Raw genomic sequence first — 21461 nt, forward strand, 5'->3', positions numbered from 1 at the left:
TTGCTTACATATTTGTACATGAAAGCCAAAAATGACTATACAGAAACAATATACTCACTTGACTCATTCAATTCTGATTTGAGTTTTTTCCGCCCTTGAATCTGAGATTTCTTCCTCTGTTTGGCTTCTTTTTCTTTTTCATCATCACTGAAATCCAAGGCCTTGCAGATAAAAGTAGAAATTCAAGTATCACTTGTTTGCCAATGCAACAGTAGGCGCTTGCAGGTGAGGCTCAAACCCACTAACCATGAGAAAAGGTTGCTCATTTCAACTAATACTTCCTATTAATAGGTGGATTAGCATCTACAGTAGTAATAGAAAAAAAAAAAACTAGGTTGTTTTTGTTTTTTTAAAGATTTATTTATTTATTATGCATACAATGTTCTGCCTGCATGTATGTCTGCAGGCCAGAAGAGGGCGCCAGATCTCATTATAGATGGTTGTGAGCCACCATGTGGTTACTGGGAATTGAACTCAGGACCTCTGAAAGAACAGTGTTCTTAACCTCTGAGCCATCTCTCCAGCCCTAGGGTTGTTTGTTTTTAATCCCTAGTGAGTTTAATAAAACTAGATACTCAAAATTTGCCTTTAAAATTCTTTGCCTATTTAATTCCTAGAAAGCTTCAGATAGATAAATAACTTTAAAATGCAAAAAAAAAAAAGAAAATGAAAAAATCAGCAATCTTAAACACATTCCCTGGCCTGAAGTCTAACTTCCTGTTTAGGTTTAAGATTCATCACCTTTCCAACTGCCAAAGAAAACAGTAATGAAGACTAAGCTGTTTTTATACACATAGATATCATTCCATGATTTGTTCACTCAAAATCAGACACACATCTTGTCCATCAATCTTGTCATAATCTCAAATTTCATTCTTTACAACGAGCAATACAACAACCAAATACCCTGATTTTGTGCTAAGGAGTGTGGGGCTGGGTAAGGAGAAAGCAGAAAAGGTAGACTTCTTGGCAGAACAGGAAAGAACATGCACACAGTCAACAGAGCAGAGTATACAAAAGAAAAATGCTCTGTAAGCAAAGCATGGCCTCTCTTCCCTATGGCAGAATCACAACACTGCAGTGTGAGGGAACGGCCTTCTATCATTTTTCTTATACAAATTCAATTTTGAATTCATGGAATATTTAAGTCAACTATAAATTTTTCACATATATACTAAAATTGTAGATAAAGATGAGATTTAAATTAAGAAATCTTTAGGTCTTTTATGCATGCCCAGCATTTTGTCATGGGATAAAAGTAGAGAATTCTTCTGGACTGTAAAATATCATTAACAACTATATAAAATTAAACCCCAACATTTTTCATGAGGTAGTCTGCCACCAACTCCTGCCCCGACCCCACCTCAAAATACCCATAATCTTATAGCATGTGGGATTTAATTCTGTAAAAACTAAATCAAATCAAACTAATGTCACAAGAACTTAACACTACCAAAATTATTAACTTTAATCCTCAGGCCTAAAATGGGGTTTAACAATTGACCAATTTTAACAATGACCAATTTTAAGATCCAAATACTTCAAAACATGCAACTTCATTATGAAGATGCTCTAAGCATAACAGCACAACAAAATGTGAGTAGTTATTAATATCAAAATCACTAGCTAACATTTCAGTAGCTACCAAGACAGACTACTCCCTGAGCTAAGAGACTCGTGCCTGTAAAATCTCCTTAAGTGGGCATAAACCTGACTCACACCAGGATTTTCAGCACTGTTTGAGATATCTGAAGTATTCAGAAATTAAATCTTCAATTAAATCAAAGCCACAACACTAAAATCTTTAGAACACCCAACTCTATATCACCAGGAGTGGGAACAAATGATCCTGACATGTTTGTGTGCAATTCCCAAATGAATTACACAGCTCCAGACAGATTCAATTATTAGCCTACCTTAGGAGATAAAAGTAAGGCCCCAGTGACATGAACACAAACATAAAATCAAGAGACAGAGTTTCAGAAGAGTAAGTCTGTTACACAAACCTTAGAAGTAGAGTCGGTAGCTGCTCATGACTCTACCCCACCCCCAAAGGACAGCATACTAAAGGCATCACAGCCATCAGGTACCACTGACATTCACTAAACTTAAGAATAAACTCAATATTAAGCAATACCATTTTGTCTATCAACAAAGCTGATAAAAATGAGATTGACAAGGTGAATAAGTAGTAATCAGTTAACAGTGTGTATTATTAAGGCATGTGTTGCTCTGTGAAATTGGAAATAAAAAAGGCTCATACTAACTTCTGGAGGTGGTTCCTGATCATTCTTCCAAGAGGCATCCGATCCTCTGTCCCTAGAAAAGATCAGACTTTGTTAAGTGCTTATAGAAACTAACACAATGGGAAATTAGATGTGCTCAACCTGTACTTGTATATGGAAATAGGAATAAACTAAAAGACTATCTTTTGTGTCCTTTACTGATTTCAGATAACGCAGGCATCTTACAAGACACAAAACCTGGGCACATGCGGTGTCAGCACTGGGAAGTGAGAGAAGGCTATGCTGTGCCAAGTGGTTTTTCACGTTTGGTTTTCACTTCCAAGATTACCTGACCTTTGGATAAAATTTTGTTCCAAACCCACATAAGAGAAACATGAAAAACAACAGAGCAATTCCCTTTCTAAGGCTTCAGGGAACAGGCAGAGGCAAAGACACAAGTTCTTGTTCCTCACCTCATCTAAGAAATACCAACAATTCTCCATGAGTGATTCTCAAATCAAAGGTTTGTAAAAGAAAGACTGATGATGAGTTTAGGGAGGAGGAGGAGGAACACTGAATATTCCAAAGGATGGTGTAGTGTATCAGACGCCCATATGAAATGAGTCATTAGAGATGAAATTAGTAACTTTTGGTGGGAAGTTTTATAATGTGAAAAAAAAAAGTATCAGAGTATAATTATAATTTCTGAAACCTCATTTTTAAAATCTGTTTAATCTTAACCATTTCATGGTTTCAGCCATCTTTGTTACTCAACTATATTAATACAAATTGTTCTGACCAGATGTCCTCACTACTTTAAATTAGATCTTAAAAATAAGTGAGATTCTCTGGAATTAATGCCACTAAAATCTGTATGACAACGATACCAAGTTGTCACAAAATGAAAACTAAATTGCTTTAAATATTTCACTGCAATCTTTGACAATGACTATTTTATCATTTGGTCAGCGGTTATTAACATGCTCACCTCACATCAACCCAGCGTTCCTTTTTCATATAGTCAGTATAAGAAATAATGTGTAAGATCCTTAGTCTGGAGTTTACAGAGGTATCAGGAAAGTTCCTTAGCTGGTGTGTCTACTGCAAAAAAACTAAATTTGCTAAAGAAAAAATAAGCAACAAGACAGCAAGTGGGCTCCGGGAGTCCAATCGATGAGAGAGGGGAGGGATTTTATGGGTAAGGGACATCAAGATCATGATGGGAAAACGTACAGAGAGGGCCAGCCAAACTAGTAAACACGCATGAACTGTGGACCAATAGCTGAGGAGCTCCCAAGCTACTGGACTAGGCCCTCTGGATAGGTGAGACAGGTGTTTAGCTTGAACTGGCTAGAGGGGAGCCCCAGGCAGTGGGATCAGGATCCATCCCTGGTGCATGAAAAGGAGCCCAGTGCCTATGGTGGGGCACCTTGTGCAGCCTTGGTGCTGAGGGCAGGGGCTTGGACCTGCCTCCACTGAATGTACCAGGCTCTGTAAACTCCCCATGGGAGACCTTACCTTGGAGGAGGTGGAAACAGGGGTGGGGTGGGGGTGGGGGGGTGTTGGGGAGGAAGGCTGGGGGTGGGAAGGAGGAGAGGGGGATCTGTGGTTGGTATGTAAAATGAATAGAAAATTTCTCAATAATAAAAATAAAAAAATAAAATAAAATAAAAACCAGCAAGTGGACAGAAAGCTAACTAACCTAGTCTTGTTAGGGCTGGAACTGCCAAGGGGCTGAACTATTCTACTCCAAAAGCCAAGTTCTACACAGATAGGTATAAGGAGACATCACAATGAATGGACGCTAGGGTTGCTATAGTTCAGCCTCACTGCTCCCTTCTCTGGTTTCTTCAAATTCTTCTCAGAATTGAAAATCAAGAATAAAAAGCTGTTTTTATTTAACTATTTTGTAAGCATTTTCAGAAAACCTTTTTGGGAATCTGTTAAAGGTTACGTATGGGGCAAATATACTGGGTACCATCTTAATATTCAAGAAAGAATGAAATGACCACTGCTTAAGCATTATCTAAAATATAAAACCTTTATGACTTATGACTTAGTATCTATTTAATTCATCTATCCTGTTACGAATTCATGTAGGAAAATTAACTATACAGAGCTGGAAAAATAATTTAGGCCAAATGGTTCTACTTTAGATTCTTAAACATGACTTATCCATTATGAAGACCAAAACTTTTACCTCTGAAATAGTAAATGAAGTTTAGAACCCTGATTTAATATAAAAAATGGTAGAGAACTTCTTACGTGGTACAGCTAGTATGTTTTATAAGGCTAGGCACAGTGGAACAACCTTGTGAACTCAGCACTTGGGAGATGGAGGCCGAAGAATCAGGAATACGAATGTACCCAGCTAGGGGTACAAGACACCCTGCCTTAAACCAAAACAAACCAAACAAAAATAGTTCTTTAAACTCTTAACTTTATTAGAAGCAATTTTTCTTATGTAGTAATACTAATATTGAAGTAGTTTGGATAATAATATTTGTGATAGAAAAAAACCCAATGAACTAAAGAATTCAAAAAGCTTATAAGATCCTAGTGGCTTATTTGGGTCAAGTATAAAAATACAGACTGTCTACCTGTTAATACTGATGACAAATCACAGCTCTCAAAGACGTTCACAGAAAGAAAACTGAGCTCTCTGGAACACAGCCACCATTTAACTATAATAAACTACCATCTACGGCAGTGGCTCTCAACCAACCTTCCTAATGCTGCGACCATTTAATACAGTTCCTCATGTTGTGGTGGCCCTGACCACAAAATTATTTCCTTGCTACTTCATAACTGTAATTTTGCTACTGTTAGGAACTGTAATGTAAATATGTAATGTGACCCCAAAGGGTCAGATTCTTCAAATAGAGATGACTAACACATGAAGGACACAGCAGTGAAGCACTTACTGTTTGAGTTTTTCTGTGAATATGTACTGAGTGAAGTCTTTCATCGATGGAGCAAAATACATAGTGTCCTTTATTCTGATACCTTTACTCTCAATGTGATCTGAAGAATTAAACCGTAACACATAAAACGGATGGGCAACAGGTCCAAATATCTCAAATATCTACAAAACAGAAGACACAGAATACGTATCTTTCAATAATGATTTGAAAGGTCGCAAAATTTTTTAAACCACTGATAATTGCTAAAACAAGGCAATTTTATATATTACAGCAATAATTTTCCTTTTTACACTCAAAGTTCTCATATTTTGATTACAAATGCAAAAGCTTTATTACAAACTTTTTTCAAATAAAATAGTATGCTTTTTTGCCAATTCAAATAATTTTGGTGGCATATACTAGATGCAAACAATGAGTTTTTCTCTCCATGTTCATGACTTATATGCTACACAGAACTATAGGACGGTCAAAAATTGGAATATGATGGAAAATATAAAAGCAAGTTTCTGAATCAAAAGATAAAGGGTCAATTAATGTTGTTCTCATAAAATGCTGGCACGCTCAAGTGAAGCCCTGGCTTGACTTAGTTTCAAAGGCAGAGCAGCTGGTCTAGCGCTGCACGTCAGAGGGCAGTCAGTCCGGCCTCCTCTCCATGCTGGTGAGTGGACACATAATCCTCCGTTGTGACCTAGCACACTTCATTAACTTGTACTAGTTAAGGCAGTTTCAAATTTGTTCAGTATCATGTAATGCCATGATGGAATTTTCAAAAAGCATGATGATTCAAGAATCTCCATTGTTTCTTTTACCAATTTACCCTTGGGTAACTTGATTTTGGTAAGTGTTCTCATTTTGCAATTCAATCTTATATTCACCATCATTAAAGAGCAAAACTGCTAACCTAGCAAGGTAAGACTATTCTTATATTTATGAATAAAAATAAGCAGTTAAATATTATTAAAGTAATAAAATGAGAACATTCAGAAATATATGCTAATGCTTCTTTTAATTTTAAAAATAAAACCAATTTAACAAAATAGCAAGATAAAAGCTTTGAAAAGGTTTAGAAAAATAGCAGACTTCTTTCAACGAGAGCTGCATGGGTTAAAAGGACTGTCAGCACTACCAATCTCACTGGCTTATACTATATGTGTCTTGAGTAATTCATTATCTTACCTTCTTTAGTAATTAAAACACAACTTCCTGGATAAACATGTTTAAGACAGTGATAATCTACATCAAAGAAAATTCCCATGACTCCACTAATATAGGGTAACCAGTGTATTATATGGTTCCATGTAATACATGGTACATAAGGCTCATCTCCAGGGTCTTATTCCCTGGATAATGTGATTCCATTTCTTTCCTTAACTGTGGACTCCTATGACAACTTCAGGCCTATGCAGAGCTTGGTTTGCACTGTAACAACAGAAATTCTTGCACACATTTTAAGGAACCACTTCCTTGGGATCTGAAGTGTCTGTGCTTCACAGCTACAAGTAAACCATTAGGAAGTTTTAGTAAAAAAGTATCACCTAGCAAGTGCAAGGAAGAGCATGACAGACTTGGCGTGCACTGGCAGGCATTCATAGTCCGACCTCAATCACAGGGAAACGTGGCTGAGTTCAAATCAAGCAATTTACCTAATCAGAATTATTTAAAAGGATATCCGAACATTGTTTCACAAAAAACCCTTACGATCCTCAGAGTGTAGCTCTGAGGCTGAGCAACACCTGGGGGTGAAACTGAAGAGCAACCTCTGGGTAATGCACCTTCTCATACAGTTTCCTGTGAGTTCTCTGCACCTGTGCTAACAGTCTATTCAACTTCAGAAAGTTTGTAACTGCACATCACCTAGCATGAAATGACAACACAGGGCTTTACTGTGAGAAAAGCACAAAAAGCCAAGTTCAGAGGAGTAAGAGCAGACATTTACTCTGAGCCACCCAGAAGCATCTTTCTACAGAGAATCTGTGAGGAAATAACCGAGGAGCAGAAGTAAGTGTGCAGTCCCCTAAATTCTCCTCTCCCGGCCTTGCTGGACTCAGTTATCAGAATGCACCATGGCAAAGATTCTAGTGGAGGGTGAGCTACACCACCCCTTCTAGTCACTCAAGAGGTCAGAGTTCATCCATGCTTTCTCCAAACAGAAATCTACCAGGAAATAGACCTACAATAGCTTGTATTTCCTATTCTGGCCACTGGTTTGTTTCACAAATATCTAGACTCTCCTCCGCTCCAACCCATTTTGGAGGAAAGGTGTTCAAATCTCTAACTACATTCTATTTCCTTCTTTGTCTGAGGTAGGATCTTGTTCAATTCTGTTCAGACTGTTGAAGGCTGGGCTTACCTTCCCCTTTTCAAGTTTACAAAGTTCTCTAGGGAAAATTTAAACATAGATGGCATTTCTGCCTCCGTGCATAACTTTCATCTAATGCCGATTAAAGTTTATTAGTCTCACTTGTAAGTCTGAAAATTCACATATATATGGGGCATAAAAATACCCTTTTTTAAAAGATTGAATTAGCAAAGCATGTATTCTGAAATTAAAATTACCCAAAGAAAGTCTATCTTGAGAAAAAAGCAGATTTCATGAAAATCATAATAAGAACTAGAGAAATAATCACTTTTCATAATTTTATTTCAGATTAAAAGAAAAATCAAGTAACGAATTTCCCTCTCTACTCTGTTCCACTTCCTTGGGGACCCCAACAAGCATTCTGTTTTTGCTAGGGCAAAACTGGTTTCTTCTGACACAGTGCAGCGGGCATGGAGAGCTGCATCAGTCTCTGGCCACAGCACAGTCGTGTGGCCCCTCCCACTCCTTTCCTCTCTGCACCCTAAGGTTGTTTTCTCCCCAAGTGTATGGAGATTCGCACTGGCACCAAGAACGTCCAGCCCAAGTTTTCCAAGGAGGAAAAGCACAGCATCCTCCTCCACACACCCATCTCCTCCCTCCACAGCCTTTCCCCAAATAAAAACAGTTCTCAACGGCAGTGAGTTCTGCCACTGACTGCTTTGTGATACCTGCGGGAAACTAGCAGCCAAATCAAACATAACGTAGGTGGTGAAAGGTGGCAGGACTTGGTAAAACTTGATCCTTTCTAAGCTGTTTTAAAATTAAAACAGTATGGAAAGCAGAGAGCTGAGAAAGGTATGTGAGTTCACCTAAGAATAGTTCCTTCTTCCTGACTGAGTGTAACTCACTTTGATCTCCTGAAAGAAAAAAGTTCATCTGGGAAGAACTAACTTCCAAAAGCATGTTTTAGAGAAGAACCTAAAATCTGAAGTTTCCAATTGACTAATGTACAAAACAAACATGATAGCTATGACTACCCTGTGGAAATCCTACTCACTCAGCTCTGAGTCCCTGTGGGGAGAACAGCAATGTCATACGCAGTGTTTAGAACCTCTGTCCTGAAGTCTCTGACAAACAAACACTGAGGAACAAAAATCTCCACATGTGAATTCACTGATCCACGCGGCCAGAATTCTAGGGGACAGTAAGGCAATTTAAAACACACGAAGAACTGAGAATGACTTAAAACTTGATGACTCGTCTACTCAAACTCTTAAGACAAACAGGAGAAAACAATACAGAAACGATGATTCGTATGATCAGTTTTCACAAACCTTCCCTGCTGCTTGTCGATCACTTTTGAAAACGACAGTCTCCTCATTAACTGGAGGAATGTTAGTCAGAGACTCAATTATTACTGAAAAACAGACAAAGAACAGGTTACGGCTTACAAAGAAGACAGGCCATCATTTAATCACAAAAATGTCCATCATAGAGCACTGGAATTTGTTCTTACCAACTTTTGTTACTGACAAACAGAGAGGGTGACAACAGGCCCATTGTAATTTCTATCACAGACCTTTCTTCAAAAGAAGCAAATGCACAGTATGCCAAGGGTTTAGTGAGCATAATCCCCAATTCTTGTAAATGATAGATTATAAACTGGTCTACACAGCAATATGCAACACACATACACCACAGTAACACAGACTATCATACTATACAGATAATGCCATGGTCACTGGAAAGGGAAGCTCATATTATTAAAAGTAACTCAAATTTTTTCTTTTGTATCTCAATTTAGTGCTGCAATTAGTATATCTAAGTTCTAAATATAATTCCATGATGTCAAATTCAGGAGACGTCACACATACACACAGTAAATAAATAAAATATAAAGAAATATATATCATGGAACAAATGTAAATGCAGTAAATGTAGCAACAGGATCTAAGTATCAGAATTATTTTTATAAAAACAAGTTTTTACTTTAATCAAAATTTAAGTCAAAATACTACAAAATTATGGTAAATACTAATTTTTAAAAGTATTGATATAGCTGTTGTTTAGAAAAGGGTCAAAAGGTAAAATTTCATTTCAACCCCTTATACAACAGATTGGGAGTAAGACTTGAATTCTGTGTTACATAGGTTCTATAAATTAAGAGGGCTTGTAATTTAGTTGCTTTCCCAAATTCCAAAACCCTATGGATTTCTCGGCTCCTAACTGTAGTCTTAGATTTATCTCATTGTCAGAGTTAGTGGTTGTTCTTGGTTGACTACCGTAACTTTCCCGTCACCAGATCCAATTGCCAAAGACTCTACATACTATGGTTGCAGGACAGAAAAATTAAGCCATATTCAGTGGGCTGTGGAAGGGAAAACCTCTTGGTCCAGGGCTTTGTAGGGTCAATCGCTTTATCCTTTGGTCGTTCATCTTTCTATGAAAATCTGCCAACTTCTGTCCTCAGCAAATCCAGGGTTAATGGGAGAGGATGGAGTTCATATTCTTGAAGGCAAATCTCTATTACCCACACATAATACATAGTTACAAAGAAGTACCAGTTTCCATGCTTTCTCATAGCCAAAGAGAAGAGGCATGATATGAGGCTTCCTCATGCTCAGGAGATACTGATTCTACTGTCCTGGCTGATTGTGTACTGAACCTTTCCATGGGATAGGCAAAAACAGATCTAATGACGGTAAAAGGATCACACAGAGGATAAATTCCTGGCTATAAGAATGAAGAAGCTGGTGGTGTTGGCACATGCCTTTGATTTGATCCAGCATTCCAGAGACAGAAGCAGGTGAATCTCTGAGATTGTGTGGCAGCCCAGCTAGGAGACCAGCTCCCACATTTTATGATAAGGTACTATTGAGGAGTGAGGAATAAGAGATATTAGATAGAAAATTAGAGGGAAGAGAAACAGAAACACAGGATAGCCTTGGGAGGGCCTGAATCATTATCCACCAGCCCCTTCTGTCTCTTCTAAAGGGCTATTTATAGGAATGCCAAGGGGTGGAGCAAAAGACCTCCCCCTAGCTCAGCCAAGTGCAGACCCTTCCAATCACCTGGTAACCATGCATGTGGTCAGGCAATCCTCTAATGCAGCCCTGCTGGGTAAAGCAAGCTCAGATCTCACTAGGAAACCTATGTGGACCTCCACAAATTTGAGGCCAGCCTGGTCTACAGAGTGAGTTCAGGAGAGGGCTATACAGAGACTATGTCTCAAAAAACCAAAGAAGAATGAAGAATAGAGACATGAGACAGGAAACATGTAAGTTGAGTTTAGAAACCAAAAAGGAGCAGAAAAGGAGATCTTCCAAAGAGTCTAAGAATAGGGCTCAGCATTCTTGGATATCTGATTTTAGCCTACTATGACCAGACCTGTATCAGACTGCAAAGTTCACAAAGATGTTAGATAGGAAATTTGTGCTGTTTTATGTCATAAAACTTTTGTCAACTTGTTACAGACAATAAAGTAAACCAAATCAGAGAAAATTCTCAAAACATGGCAGCAAAGACAAAAATAAATAAATAAATAAATTTAACTAAAAACTCAATATTATACAAGTGACTAAGATAAACTGTATTTGTTTCAAAGAAAATTTACTACATCAAGTCCTTGACTTATTGTTAGTACATGCCTGGACACAGATTTTGTTAATAAAAGTTACTTACACACCTAATTGTTCAATAATGCTTGAAACCTTCCCAAGAGGCTTTAGTTCAATGTCTTCTGGCAGAGTAACAGTGAGTTCTTCAACAGAAGGCAGTTCCTATAACACAAGGAAAAGCATTAATCGTCTTCCAGCTTCAGTAACTTAAAAAAAGAGAAATATTTCCCATTTAAACTGTGACACAGATTGTTAATGATATAATATTAAGGGCTTAAGGCATTCCTTTGATGTTTCCTATGCATAGCTGATTGAACTTCTGATTACATTTCTGCCACTTACGTGGCTCAGTAACTCTAAAATATAAATCCAGTGAGATGAAGAATGTAGACTTAAGTACTATCAATCACACTTGACAAGAGATGACCTCTTTAAAGAAAAGCTTATTAAGGAATCCAGAGACATCCCAATTGAAGAATCCTACTAAGAACTACAATTTCTTCCACAGCAGGAGAGCTCTCTCTTTGAGCTGTTTTATTAATTTGTCTAATTAATTAATGTGACTTTAATTATAGTAGAATAAACCATTAGCAATCTTTCCTGTCACTATGTGAAGAGTGTAAGTCTGACAATGACATCAATTAAAGAGACTTCTTGGAAATAGATGTGGCCTGTAAAAGCTAAGAAGGTGGTGTTACTGCATACCTTCTCTTTACATGTTAAAAAATGTTTCTCAACACCACAGATTTCTTTTTTGACCCAACTGTAAAGCATACCTCAGTTGTTATAGAAACTAAATGCTGAACTAGGGGAAGCAAACGCTAAGAATAAAACTGACACTAGCTTTCCTAGTAATTAAACAGCCTTTTGCTCTTGACCCTTAACCAATGATAATCACTCCCAAAGGAAACTGGAAAACTCAAAGGCCCTGGCAATGACGTCAGTGGTTATTGGTGGGATAATGTTTGGAGAAATGTTGAGAAAGATGAGAAAAATCTAAATAATACAAAGTATAACGCAAATGAGTAGATTCTGGGTAATAATTTTTCCCTGCAGTAACTTAAGTTTTTAAAAGAAAGAATCATTATAGTAGCTTTATTCATAATAGTCAGAAACTGGAAACAACCTAGATGTTCCTCAACCAAAGAATGGACAAAGAAAATGTGGGGATGTAATATATGAGAAAAGAATGAATACATTAGAAAAAAGGAATCATTTTAACCATTTATTTAAAATATACTTTCCTTCTGGGATATGCTAATTTTTTTCTAACTCAAAGATTACTTACAAAGACATACACTAAGGGTTGCAGCCAACTCAATACAACAATTTGCCTCAGCATGGTTAAAACATGCCTAGGGTTCAAGGAAATAATCTCGTTTCAACTGTCAGATTTCTTCTGAATATTTTTTGGGAGGACAACTACCTGCCATTTTTGAAACTTACTAATTTTTTTTTGAGTATGCGTTTTCTGTACATGTATGTCTATGTACCATGTGAATGCTTGGTGCCCAAAAAGACTAGAAGAGGGCATGAAATCCCTGGAACATGAGTTACAGATGGTAATGAGTCACCAAGTGGGTGCTGGGAGTTGAACCTCTCTCTTAATGGCTGAGCAATCATTCCAGCCCCCACTCGCCATTTTAACACAAGACAGAAGGTTTTCTGGTAAGATCCTGCTTTGAAGGTGTTAGCATATATATCAGACACCAAAGTAAGTTCTAATGGTAAAATATAGGTTCATGTTAAAAAACAAACAAAAAACACTCTTTAGTAGTACAGAATACAAAGTAAAAAACAATTCCTGACCTTATCCTTGCCAACAAGCCACACCAGTTACTATCATATCACAAGCCTGTGTTTCCTTCAAATACATTCACTATGCAGATACGAGCTTTATCTAACTTGACACTTTTCACTCTCCTGAAATACCCCTGCTGCACACCAGCATTTCTTTTAAAGCCTGCATATTTTCCTACACTAAAATAAGTATCTACCCAATTGTACTTAACACCTACTACATGGTCTGCAGAGGTGTGCCATAATCTACCACAATAATCATGTAATTATTTATGTCTTCTCAAAAAATCTTTGTCACACATGTTTTTACATGACTTTTGTGGTAAGTAGACCTCTTATATTAAAAAAGAAGTATTTTATATTTTGACACAGACTTGCTAAATTTATTCTAAAAAACACTATCGATTCACACTTCCTACACTGTGCCATTACTGAGAAGCAAACTAAAAATCACTGCCAGTTGATATAAAATAAAATAGTATCTTGCTTTAAAACTGTTTTCTTTGAACTTGACTGATAAGACTGAATATCCTTACCATATTTCTTGGTGATCTGCATGTGCTTATGAACTGCACATGTAATTTATGCAGTCTTCTTCTGAAGGATTTCTGTTATTGACTTTTATGAGAACTATGGATGTCTAAGAACACTTTTCTTGTTTCAAATACCCAGCAAATATGCTCCCCTTGGCCCTAGCAGTTTGTTTGGTACACATCTGGCACTTCTGAGCTGTATTAAAACTCCACTGGCATTTTCTTCACTTTTCTAGTTTCAGGAGTCAATATTTGTTTATTTGATCCATTCATTATTTTATCCTTGTATAAAAGTAAAGCAGGGATTGGCTTTATTTTCACCTAGAACACTAGCCAGCAATCCCCACATGTTATAATCTTCCAGAATGACTTGTAAAAAGTCTTTAACATACTAAATACACTTACCTTTGCACAGCTTTTACCAAGAATCTCAATTTAGTTCCACTGATCTGTGACACTGTCAATATTACATTATTTTAACAACTGTGGCTTTCATAACATATTGTAGTATTCAAAAGGAGCTAATTCCCTACCAATTCCATCAACATTTTCCACAATGACATTTTCCTAACTGCTCTTACATGTTTATTTTACTAGGTAAACTTCAGAACTGTCATATTAGTAATGACTGAGATCACAGTTAAGTAGTTTTGTTATAAGCTACTTTACTCACTACTTGCTATCATAAATTTCTAGTATTTAGCCTGCCGACCCCCTCCCCCATGTGCTCTCTTCTCTTCCCTCCTTCCCTCCTCTTTGGAGACAGGGTCTCACTACACAGCCCTGGCATTCCTAGAACTCGCTTTGTAGACCAGGCTGGCTTTGAACTCAGAGATCAAACTACCTTTGCCTCCCAAGTGCTGGGACTGAGGTGGGTGCCACTATGCCTGGCTTTCTCTGATTCATTACAGGAACATAACTGACACATTGCTTTGCAATATTAGTGCATTATGTTTTCAGATTCTTTAGAGTAAGTAAATATAACAGTGGGCATGATGCCTAATTCTAAGAATATTACAAATGTTAAGAATAATTACATATTGATATATCTTGATAAGGTTAAGAAAATATGTAACTATTCCTCTAAGGTTAATCAACAGAAGCCCAGTGAGTCTTCTGTCTTTTCCTCACTTTGACATCATTAACACATTTTTATAGGCTAAGTTTGCTGAGTCTACAGTGTGATGAAGTCCGAACACCCTACTCTAAGGAAGGAGTTCCTGCAGGGGAGAAAATAAAATATATAGCCCCAGACTTTTCTAAGGCAAGTGTTAGTCTTGTCAGAAGGGAGTCTAGCAGGTCTCTTACCGCCTTGTTTCAATGAAAAGTTCCAACTAAATATGTACAAGATATCTGATTTCATGTAAAAACATAGGAGGAAAATAGTGATATTTGTGATTGTCACCACACTTCCACTTTCAGTTGAGTAATCCTGAGGAGCCTGTAACATGAGAATGTGTATTTCCTCAGCATTACATCACTTTCATTCATTCATTAATTTCTGTGTGTGTATGTGTTCATGCAGGCATGTGTGGAAGCCAGGGGTTGATATAGTTAATATCCTTTAACCTTCTCCCCTTGTTTTTGGAGACAGGGTATCGTAATCTGAAGCTCACTATTTTGGTTACACTGACTGGTCTGTAAGTTCCAAAACCACTGCACCCTTTATAGCCTAACACCTCCCTATGAAGTGCAGTAAATAAAGTCTCAATTCTAAATACTCTACAGAACACAGAGCAAGAAGAGATAAGTAATGGGACTAGGACCACAAAGTTCCAATTTAAGGGCTTCATACAGAGCATGCCTTGGAAAGTCAGTTAAATTTGGCTGTACATAGTTACTTTCAGAATGGCAGACATTTTTTCACACAAAAATCAAGGGATGATGGATGTTTATTTCTTTCAAATAAACAGGCTAGGAGACAGAAAAGAGGGGAAAACATTTTTCAAGTTCTATCAGCTAGAATTCATCCAACAGATATTCTTCCCATGAAAATTCTTAGTGGTCCAAGAAAGCAGAACTTAGAAAGGGTCGCATGGGATAGGTCTCTAGATAATTCCAAAGGTAAGTTCTTTGGATTGCCATATCCAAAAGAGCACTATTAAGATCCGGTCTTGATGTATGGATTCCAAGTGTCACCATTTCTCCCCTAACTACTGGATCTAAAGAACTATACTACTATCAAGCCTAGTTATTCTTCATCAGATTACTCCTTTTCCTCCTTCACAACATGCTAATATTCTATCCTTTTTTTTCACAAGCCCAATGAGAAAATAAACCCAGTATCTAGGACCTAATCAGCTGGAGCACGCAGAATGATGACCAGCACATTCATTATATATTAAGTGAACTGATCCATGTTACCACTCCAACCTAATCAAAGATCTCAGAAGTCAAGGTTCATTTTAGTCAGAGGAAAAAGTCAGAAAATGAAAATATAATTTAATACACAACCCTCAAGGAAGGAAAAACACCTGAACCCAACCACCTCAAAATAAAATAAAGCTGCCTAGGAAAGCTGACTGCCAGGAATGATGCATAGATACCTCCAGCTTGCAACAGCAAGCATTACTACAATTAGATTAACACCTGGTTTCCCTGATAACAAAGCAGCTGCCCTAGTCAGACAATACGTAAATCTCCTCAGAGGCATATTATCCTCATTAAAGGAGCCAATCACTGTATTGGGGGGGCAGTAAAAAGGTATACAGTGCCAAGAAATAAAAACACACTAACATCAATAATAGGGGGGAATATATATTGATGGATATGGCTATTTTGATTACACACAGAATTTAAATAATTGGAAAGGATCTCTGCATCAGATAATGAAGAGATAATGAAAGGAAAACAGGACAGAAAGACCTTCACAAGTAATGGACAAAATCCCAGGACACTGAAAAGACAAAGAGTACTTAATTGCAGATTAGGAAAATTAAATGAGCTGAGATCACCCTTCATCCACTTCAGAACAGCTATAAGCAATCCCTTTCATTTCACATATCCAAATAGGAAGAAATTGGTTAAGTTTAAATGTAACTGATTTACAATTAAATTTAATTATGAGCCAATCTCAAGTCAGACCAACCACATTTAAAATGTTTAACAGTGTTAGTGTTAAGATGACATGGATAGAACATTCTCATCACTGCACTTAAGTCTTCAGCATAACCTCATTTTACATTCTTACACAGAAACAGAGCCCATAACTGCAAGGCACATACACAGGTACTAACATGTGTCTAATTCCACCCAACACAGGTAAAAATTTAAAATTATACCTCAAGAGCATGTACCTACCACATTATTGAAATGCCATAATGCTAACCTAAATATTCCACTTGGGAAATGAAGATTTGTGATTAATCTATACTTTAGTTCCTAAAATTAAAATGAAATAAAAAGCTTGTTTTAAATGTACATTATCTGCAACTAAACGCAAATACTTATGTTGTCACTTATCTAAAAACAAGTATTATAAAATGTCCACTCACTCAAAATTCAATATACTATATAAATTCAAGCCATTTATTTCCTACACACTCTGCAGCTAAGTCAATGGTTTCTGAGGCAAAAGTGATACAAATACAATTTAAGAAATCTGACATGCAACATACACCCTTCACTACAACAAAACAATCCACTATTATTCAAAACCTAAATAACAATATTAAGTAACTTACACGAGATGTCAGTGTGGCTAGGCACTTTGCTATTAATCTTATCTATTCTGAATCCGCTCCTTCTCACTTAACAGATTCTCAGTCAAGTCTCCTTCTGCTGTCAGTTTCCTTCCATTGGCAATGCAGAAACTGACAAAAGCTCTGCACAAATGTCTAACACCACAATTTACAACATGCTGAGGAATCGTCATCAAAGAGGCAGATAATGAACATGGAAACTACATACCAGATTAGGACAAAATTACTATGACTTTCTGATAAGTTAGTATAAGCAAATCATAAGAAAATTACAAGACTCTGGAAGATACCTGCCATTAATACCAGCACTTAGGAGGCAGAGACAGGTGGATCTTTTATGAGTTCGAGCTCAGCATGGTCTATACTGAAAGTTCCAGGCTAGCCAGAGCTAAACCTTAAGACTGTCCTACAGCAAATCAAATCAAAACAAATGAACAGACCTTACCAACACTTCTGAAATAATCATGAAACAACAGCTGCAAGAATATTGTTTTGATTCTCTAAACATCTGAGTTATACAAGGTATCTGTTCAACAAAATGCTCAATGAGTAACACACAACATTCAAAATGTGTCCTATTAAAAACAAAACTTCCAGGCTGGAGAGATGGTTCAGAGGTTAGAGCACTGGCTGCTCTTCCAGAGGTTCTGAGTTAATTCCCAGCAACCACGTGGTGGCTCACAACCATCTATAATTTGATCTGGTGTCCTCTTCTGGCCTGCAAGCATACATGCAGGCAGAACACTGTATACATAGTAAATAAATAAATCTTAAAAAAAGCAAAAATGAAACTTCCAGAACAAAACCGCAAGGAGCTAGTCCCAAAAGCAGGCCACTGAGAAGGTAACATTCATCCTTTACAATGGCTTTGACTTCTCTAGATTTTTTTGAAGGTTTACTATTGAAAAAGGTGGGAAAAGGACAGTTTGATGATCTAAGGTCTCACAAATACGGAGTATGAGCAGCAGAGGGTTATGGGAGAAAGTAGCAAACATTCCAAATAGAAACTAATCTCTTCTGGTACTAGTTTGGGCAGAACTGAGAAAAGTGGGGAAAATGGAAGAAATTATCTAACCACTCTCTTATTAGCCAAGAAGAACACATGCACATGGCCAACAGTTACCTGATGCTATTAGGTGAGCCTTCACTTTTCAGATATGGGTGTAAAGGAGGATCCAATCTCTGGAGTATTGAGCCATGACTGAATTTTTAGTTTTCCTATATCTGGTAAAAACATATTGGAAAAAGAATGCATTAGGTCTGTACAGTTTGTGTCAACTATGACCACATTTAATATTTTGTTTATAATTTTTCAGCTTCTCTAGGAGAAGCTTCAGAGATTTCTGTAGAATTCAGCTATCTCTATAGTGCACCATTAGTGCCCTCATTCATTATTTTTATATAATAAAAAACAGTCTCAGGCCAGCTCATTAAATAATTGCACCTAAGTCAATGATTCTTGGAAGTATCTTAGTTTTTCTTTTCCAACGATCATGTTTTCGTCCTATTTTTCTCTAAAATGATGGTCAACAAAAACAAGTTCAAGGGTGGGCATGGTGGCACACACTTTTAATCTCAGGGAGAGGCAGCAGATCTATGAGAATTCAAGGCCAGCCAGACAGGGTCTCAATCAATCAATCAATCAATCAAACACACAAACAAACAAACAAAAACCTACAAAAATCTCAGATCATAAGAACTCTGCAAAAGACTGAAATATAAAACTGAATTAAAATTATGCTTCAGTATGAAAAATCTTAAAATAACAACCAACTCTAAGCATGCCTGTTACCTGAGGATTATATATTTCACCTAAGATCTTACATAAAACTAAGAAAAGGCACTGTCAGGTAACTGTGAATGCCACAGCTCACACATTTCTAAAAATTTTAAAGGCGAAAACGATTCAGTTTAGAACTAACAACATTAGCTGTGTGGATGATCAATAGACAAAAATAATCATCTGAGTTCCTCCTGACTCAGACTCCAAGTGGACTGTGACAGAACCATCCTTCCTTGGGGAAGTTCACATGCTCTTCACTTTTCACTCCTCGTCAAGTCTGTTCAGCCCTGATGCCTTCCTTCCCTTAACACTGCAAGGTAAGCCGTCTTCCCTTCTCAGTCCTACTGCACACAGCACTCCCTGACATTCTCTCACTAACTCTGTTATCTTTCAATTCTCCTCACACTTCCATTAGACAAACTTTCTTATTAGAGTCTACCAGGAAAAGTAAAAATATGGAATGGTTCCATGTAATTATAATCACACATATGTACATACACTAGAAATGTATGGGTACTCTAGTACATAAAATCTTCATTTGAAGCGTAACAAATCATTCACTCACTACCTTGAATAACTGTGTATGGTGCTAGATGGAACCCAGAAACCTGTGGGTGTTAAGGCAGGTGCTTTAGCCCAGGGCATTATGCTGCATATGGGTTTTATGTAATCATTTATACAGTGAAAGACAAAATTCTCCTTTTAAAAACATTCTGAGTATCATACAACAACAAATACTAATGAAAAATACATCTTCCTCCAAATCTATAAAAAAACAAAACAAAACAAAACAAAAAAAAAAAAACAAAAAACAACTACTTTAATCCCAGCACTCGGGAAGCAGAGGTAGGCGGATCTTTGTGAGTTCAAGGCCAGCTAGTCTACAAAGTGAGTTCCAGGGCAGGCTCCAAAGCTACACAGAGAAACCCTGTCTTGAAAAAACCAAAACCAAAACAAAACAACAAAAACAAACAAACAAAACTACTTAAACATCAGGCATCATGTTAAGTTTCATTAGTATCCAGGTTAGAACGTAGTAAATTCCAAATCTACCCATTCATAAAAAACTTAAACTTAAAAAGAATTCTTTCCCTATATTTAGGACAAAATGACAAAAAAACTCAGTCCTTGAGAAACAACATATTCAATTAGTAATGATGAGTATAGACTACAGTACAATACAATTTCCCACAAGACCTGGGACATCAAGCAGGTATAAAATATTTCACAGCAACTTCTAACTACCTGAAGTAGCCTAGGTATTTCTTTCCCTCATGTGAAGATTTTTTAAATGTGTCTGAATTACAAAATAAGTGTCCTCAAGCCAAATACAAAGTATACTTCTTTTTTTAAAAAAAAAAAAAAAAAAAAAAAGGCAGTCTTGATTGAAAGTTAAATTTCTCATAAACTGCTGACAGCATTTAACATTTTCTTGGTCATGCTGTATCATAAGCATAATTACGGGATTGTCCCTATTGAGTATTGTTCACTTTTTATCCTCATAAGCACTGAAGTCACAATTTTAAAATGAAGCCTTTCAGGTTTTCAGACAAGAAAATAAGCAATAATGTATAAAGCTTATTGCAGTTCATAGATTAGAACATCACACCATATCTAATGTTTTTAATAAATCAAATTTTCAATTACATTTTTTTATTTGAATGAAGAGCTCAGAGCATAAGTTTTTGAGAAATTTTTCAAAAGGAATCGAATTTTCTAATTCAATGACACACAGTCAATGCTATGGGGCTTAACATAGCTCCAAGGCTGCAATGCACACGGTGTTCTACATTCATACAGATTCTATAAAAGCCTCTCAGCATTCAAAGGTTTACATTGAAGAAATGCAATTAGTTAAATCACACATCAGAGCCTATAACTGACACATCATCCAGAGTGCCCTTTTCAGTTCCTCTATGGCTCACTAATCTCTTTTTCCTGTTCCCTTAACCACCTCCCTCCACAGCTTCTGTTTTTGAGACAACATCTATACAGCTCAGGCTGACTCTTAGGACTACAAGCATGTACTGATGACAGGATTTGGCTATCATCCAATTCAAAACAAAAAAACCTGCCCCTAAGGTATAGCTTTAAAAGAATAAGTTCTAAGTTACTTCACTGTAACTCCCAGATTGTCCCTCACAAGAAACTCTTGGCACCAGAAACACCCTGGCTTTCTGATTTCTAACAAGTTGCATACTAATAATGAGATATGCTGAAGATGGAACTCAAAACCTAAACATGAAATTCATTTGCTTAATGCATACCTTATACACATAGACTAAATGTAATCTTACACCGTTTTTCAAATAACTTTGTTCATGAAACAAAAGATTCATGCCAATACTCAAAAAGTTTCAGATTTTCAGTTAAGGATGCTCAACCTATAGCCAGATCACTGAGTTTAAGTTTTCAAATAGGAAAGACTTAAGGAGACTGAGTTGGAGGCAGCATTCTTGCTTGAAAGCAGACTGACAGGAAGTAAAGAGAGGCTCTGCACATCTGTAGAGAACACTCATAAAAGATGAAATATGTCAAAAGCAGATAGGACATAACATTTCAAGAAACATGGCATGTCC

General features: G+C 36.9%; 1 protein-coding gene across 1 annotated transcript in view; it reads right to left on the reverse strand.

Annotated features, from left to right (window-relative positions):
• Nucleotides 1-21461, reverse strand: part of Naf1 (nuclear assembly factor 1 ribonucleoprotein) — a 31454-nt gene that overhangs the window by 2536 nt on the left and 7457 nt on the right. Inside the window, exons 3-7 of the mRNA XM_076553271.1 lie at nucleotides 11134-11227; nucleotides 8783-8865; nucleotides 5150-5310; nucleotides 2268-2319; nucleotides 59-161 (exon numbers count right to left, since the gene is read on the reverse strand). Coding sequence (XP_076409386.1) covers nucleotides 59-161; nucleotides 2268-2319; nucleotides 5150-5310; nucleotides 8783-8865; nucleotides 11134-11227 — 493 coding nt within the window. The remainder of the gene's footprint in view (nucleotides 1-58; nucleotides 162-2267; nucleotides 2320-5149; nucleotides 5311-8782; nucleotides 8866-11133; nucleotides 11228-21461) is intronic.

The sequence above is a fragment of the Peromyscus maniculatus genome, chromosome 17 (assembly GCF_049852395.1).
Source record: "Peromyscus maniculatus bairdii isolate BWxNUB_F1_BW_parent chromosome 17, HU_Pman_BW_mat_3.1, whole genome shotgun sequence".
Taxonomy (NCBI): domain Eukaryota; kingdom Metazoa; phylum Chordata; class Mammalia; order Rodentia; family Cricetidae; genus Peromyscus; species Peromyscus maniculatus.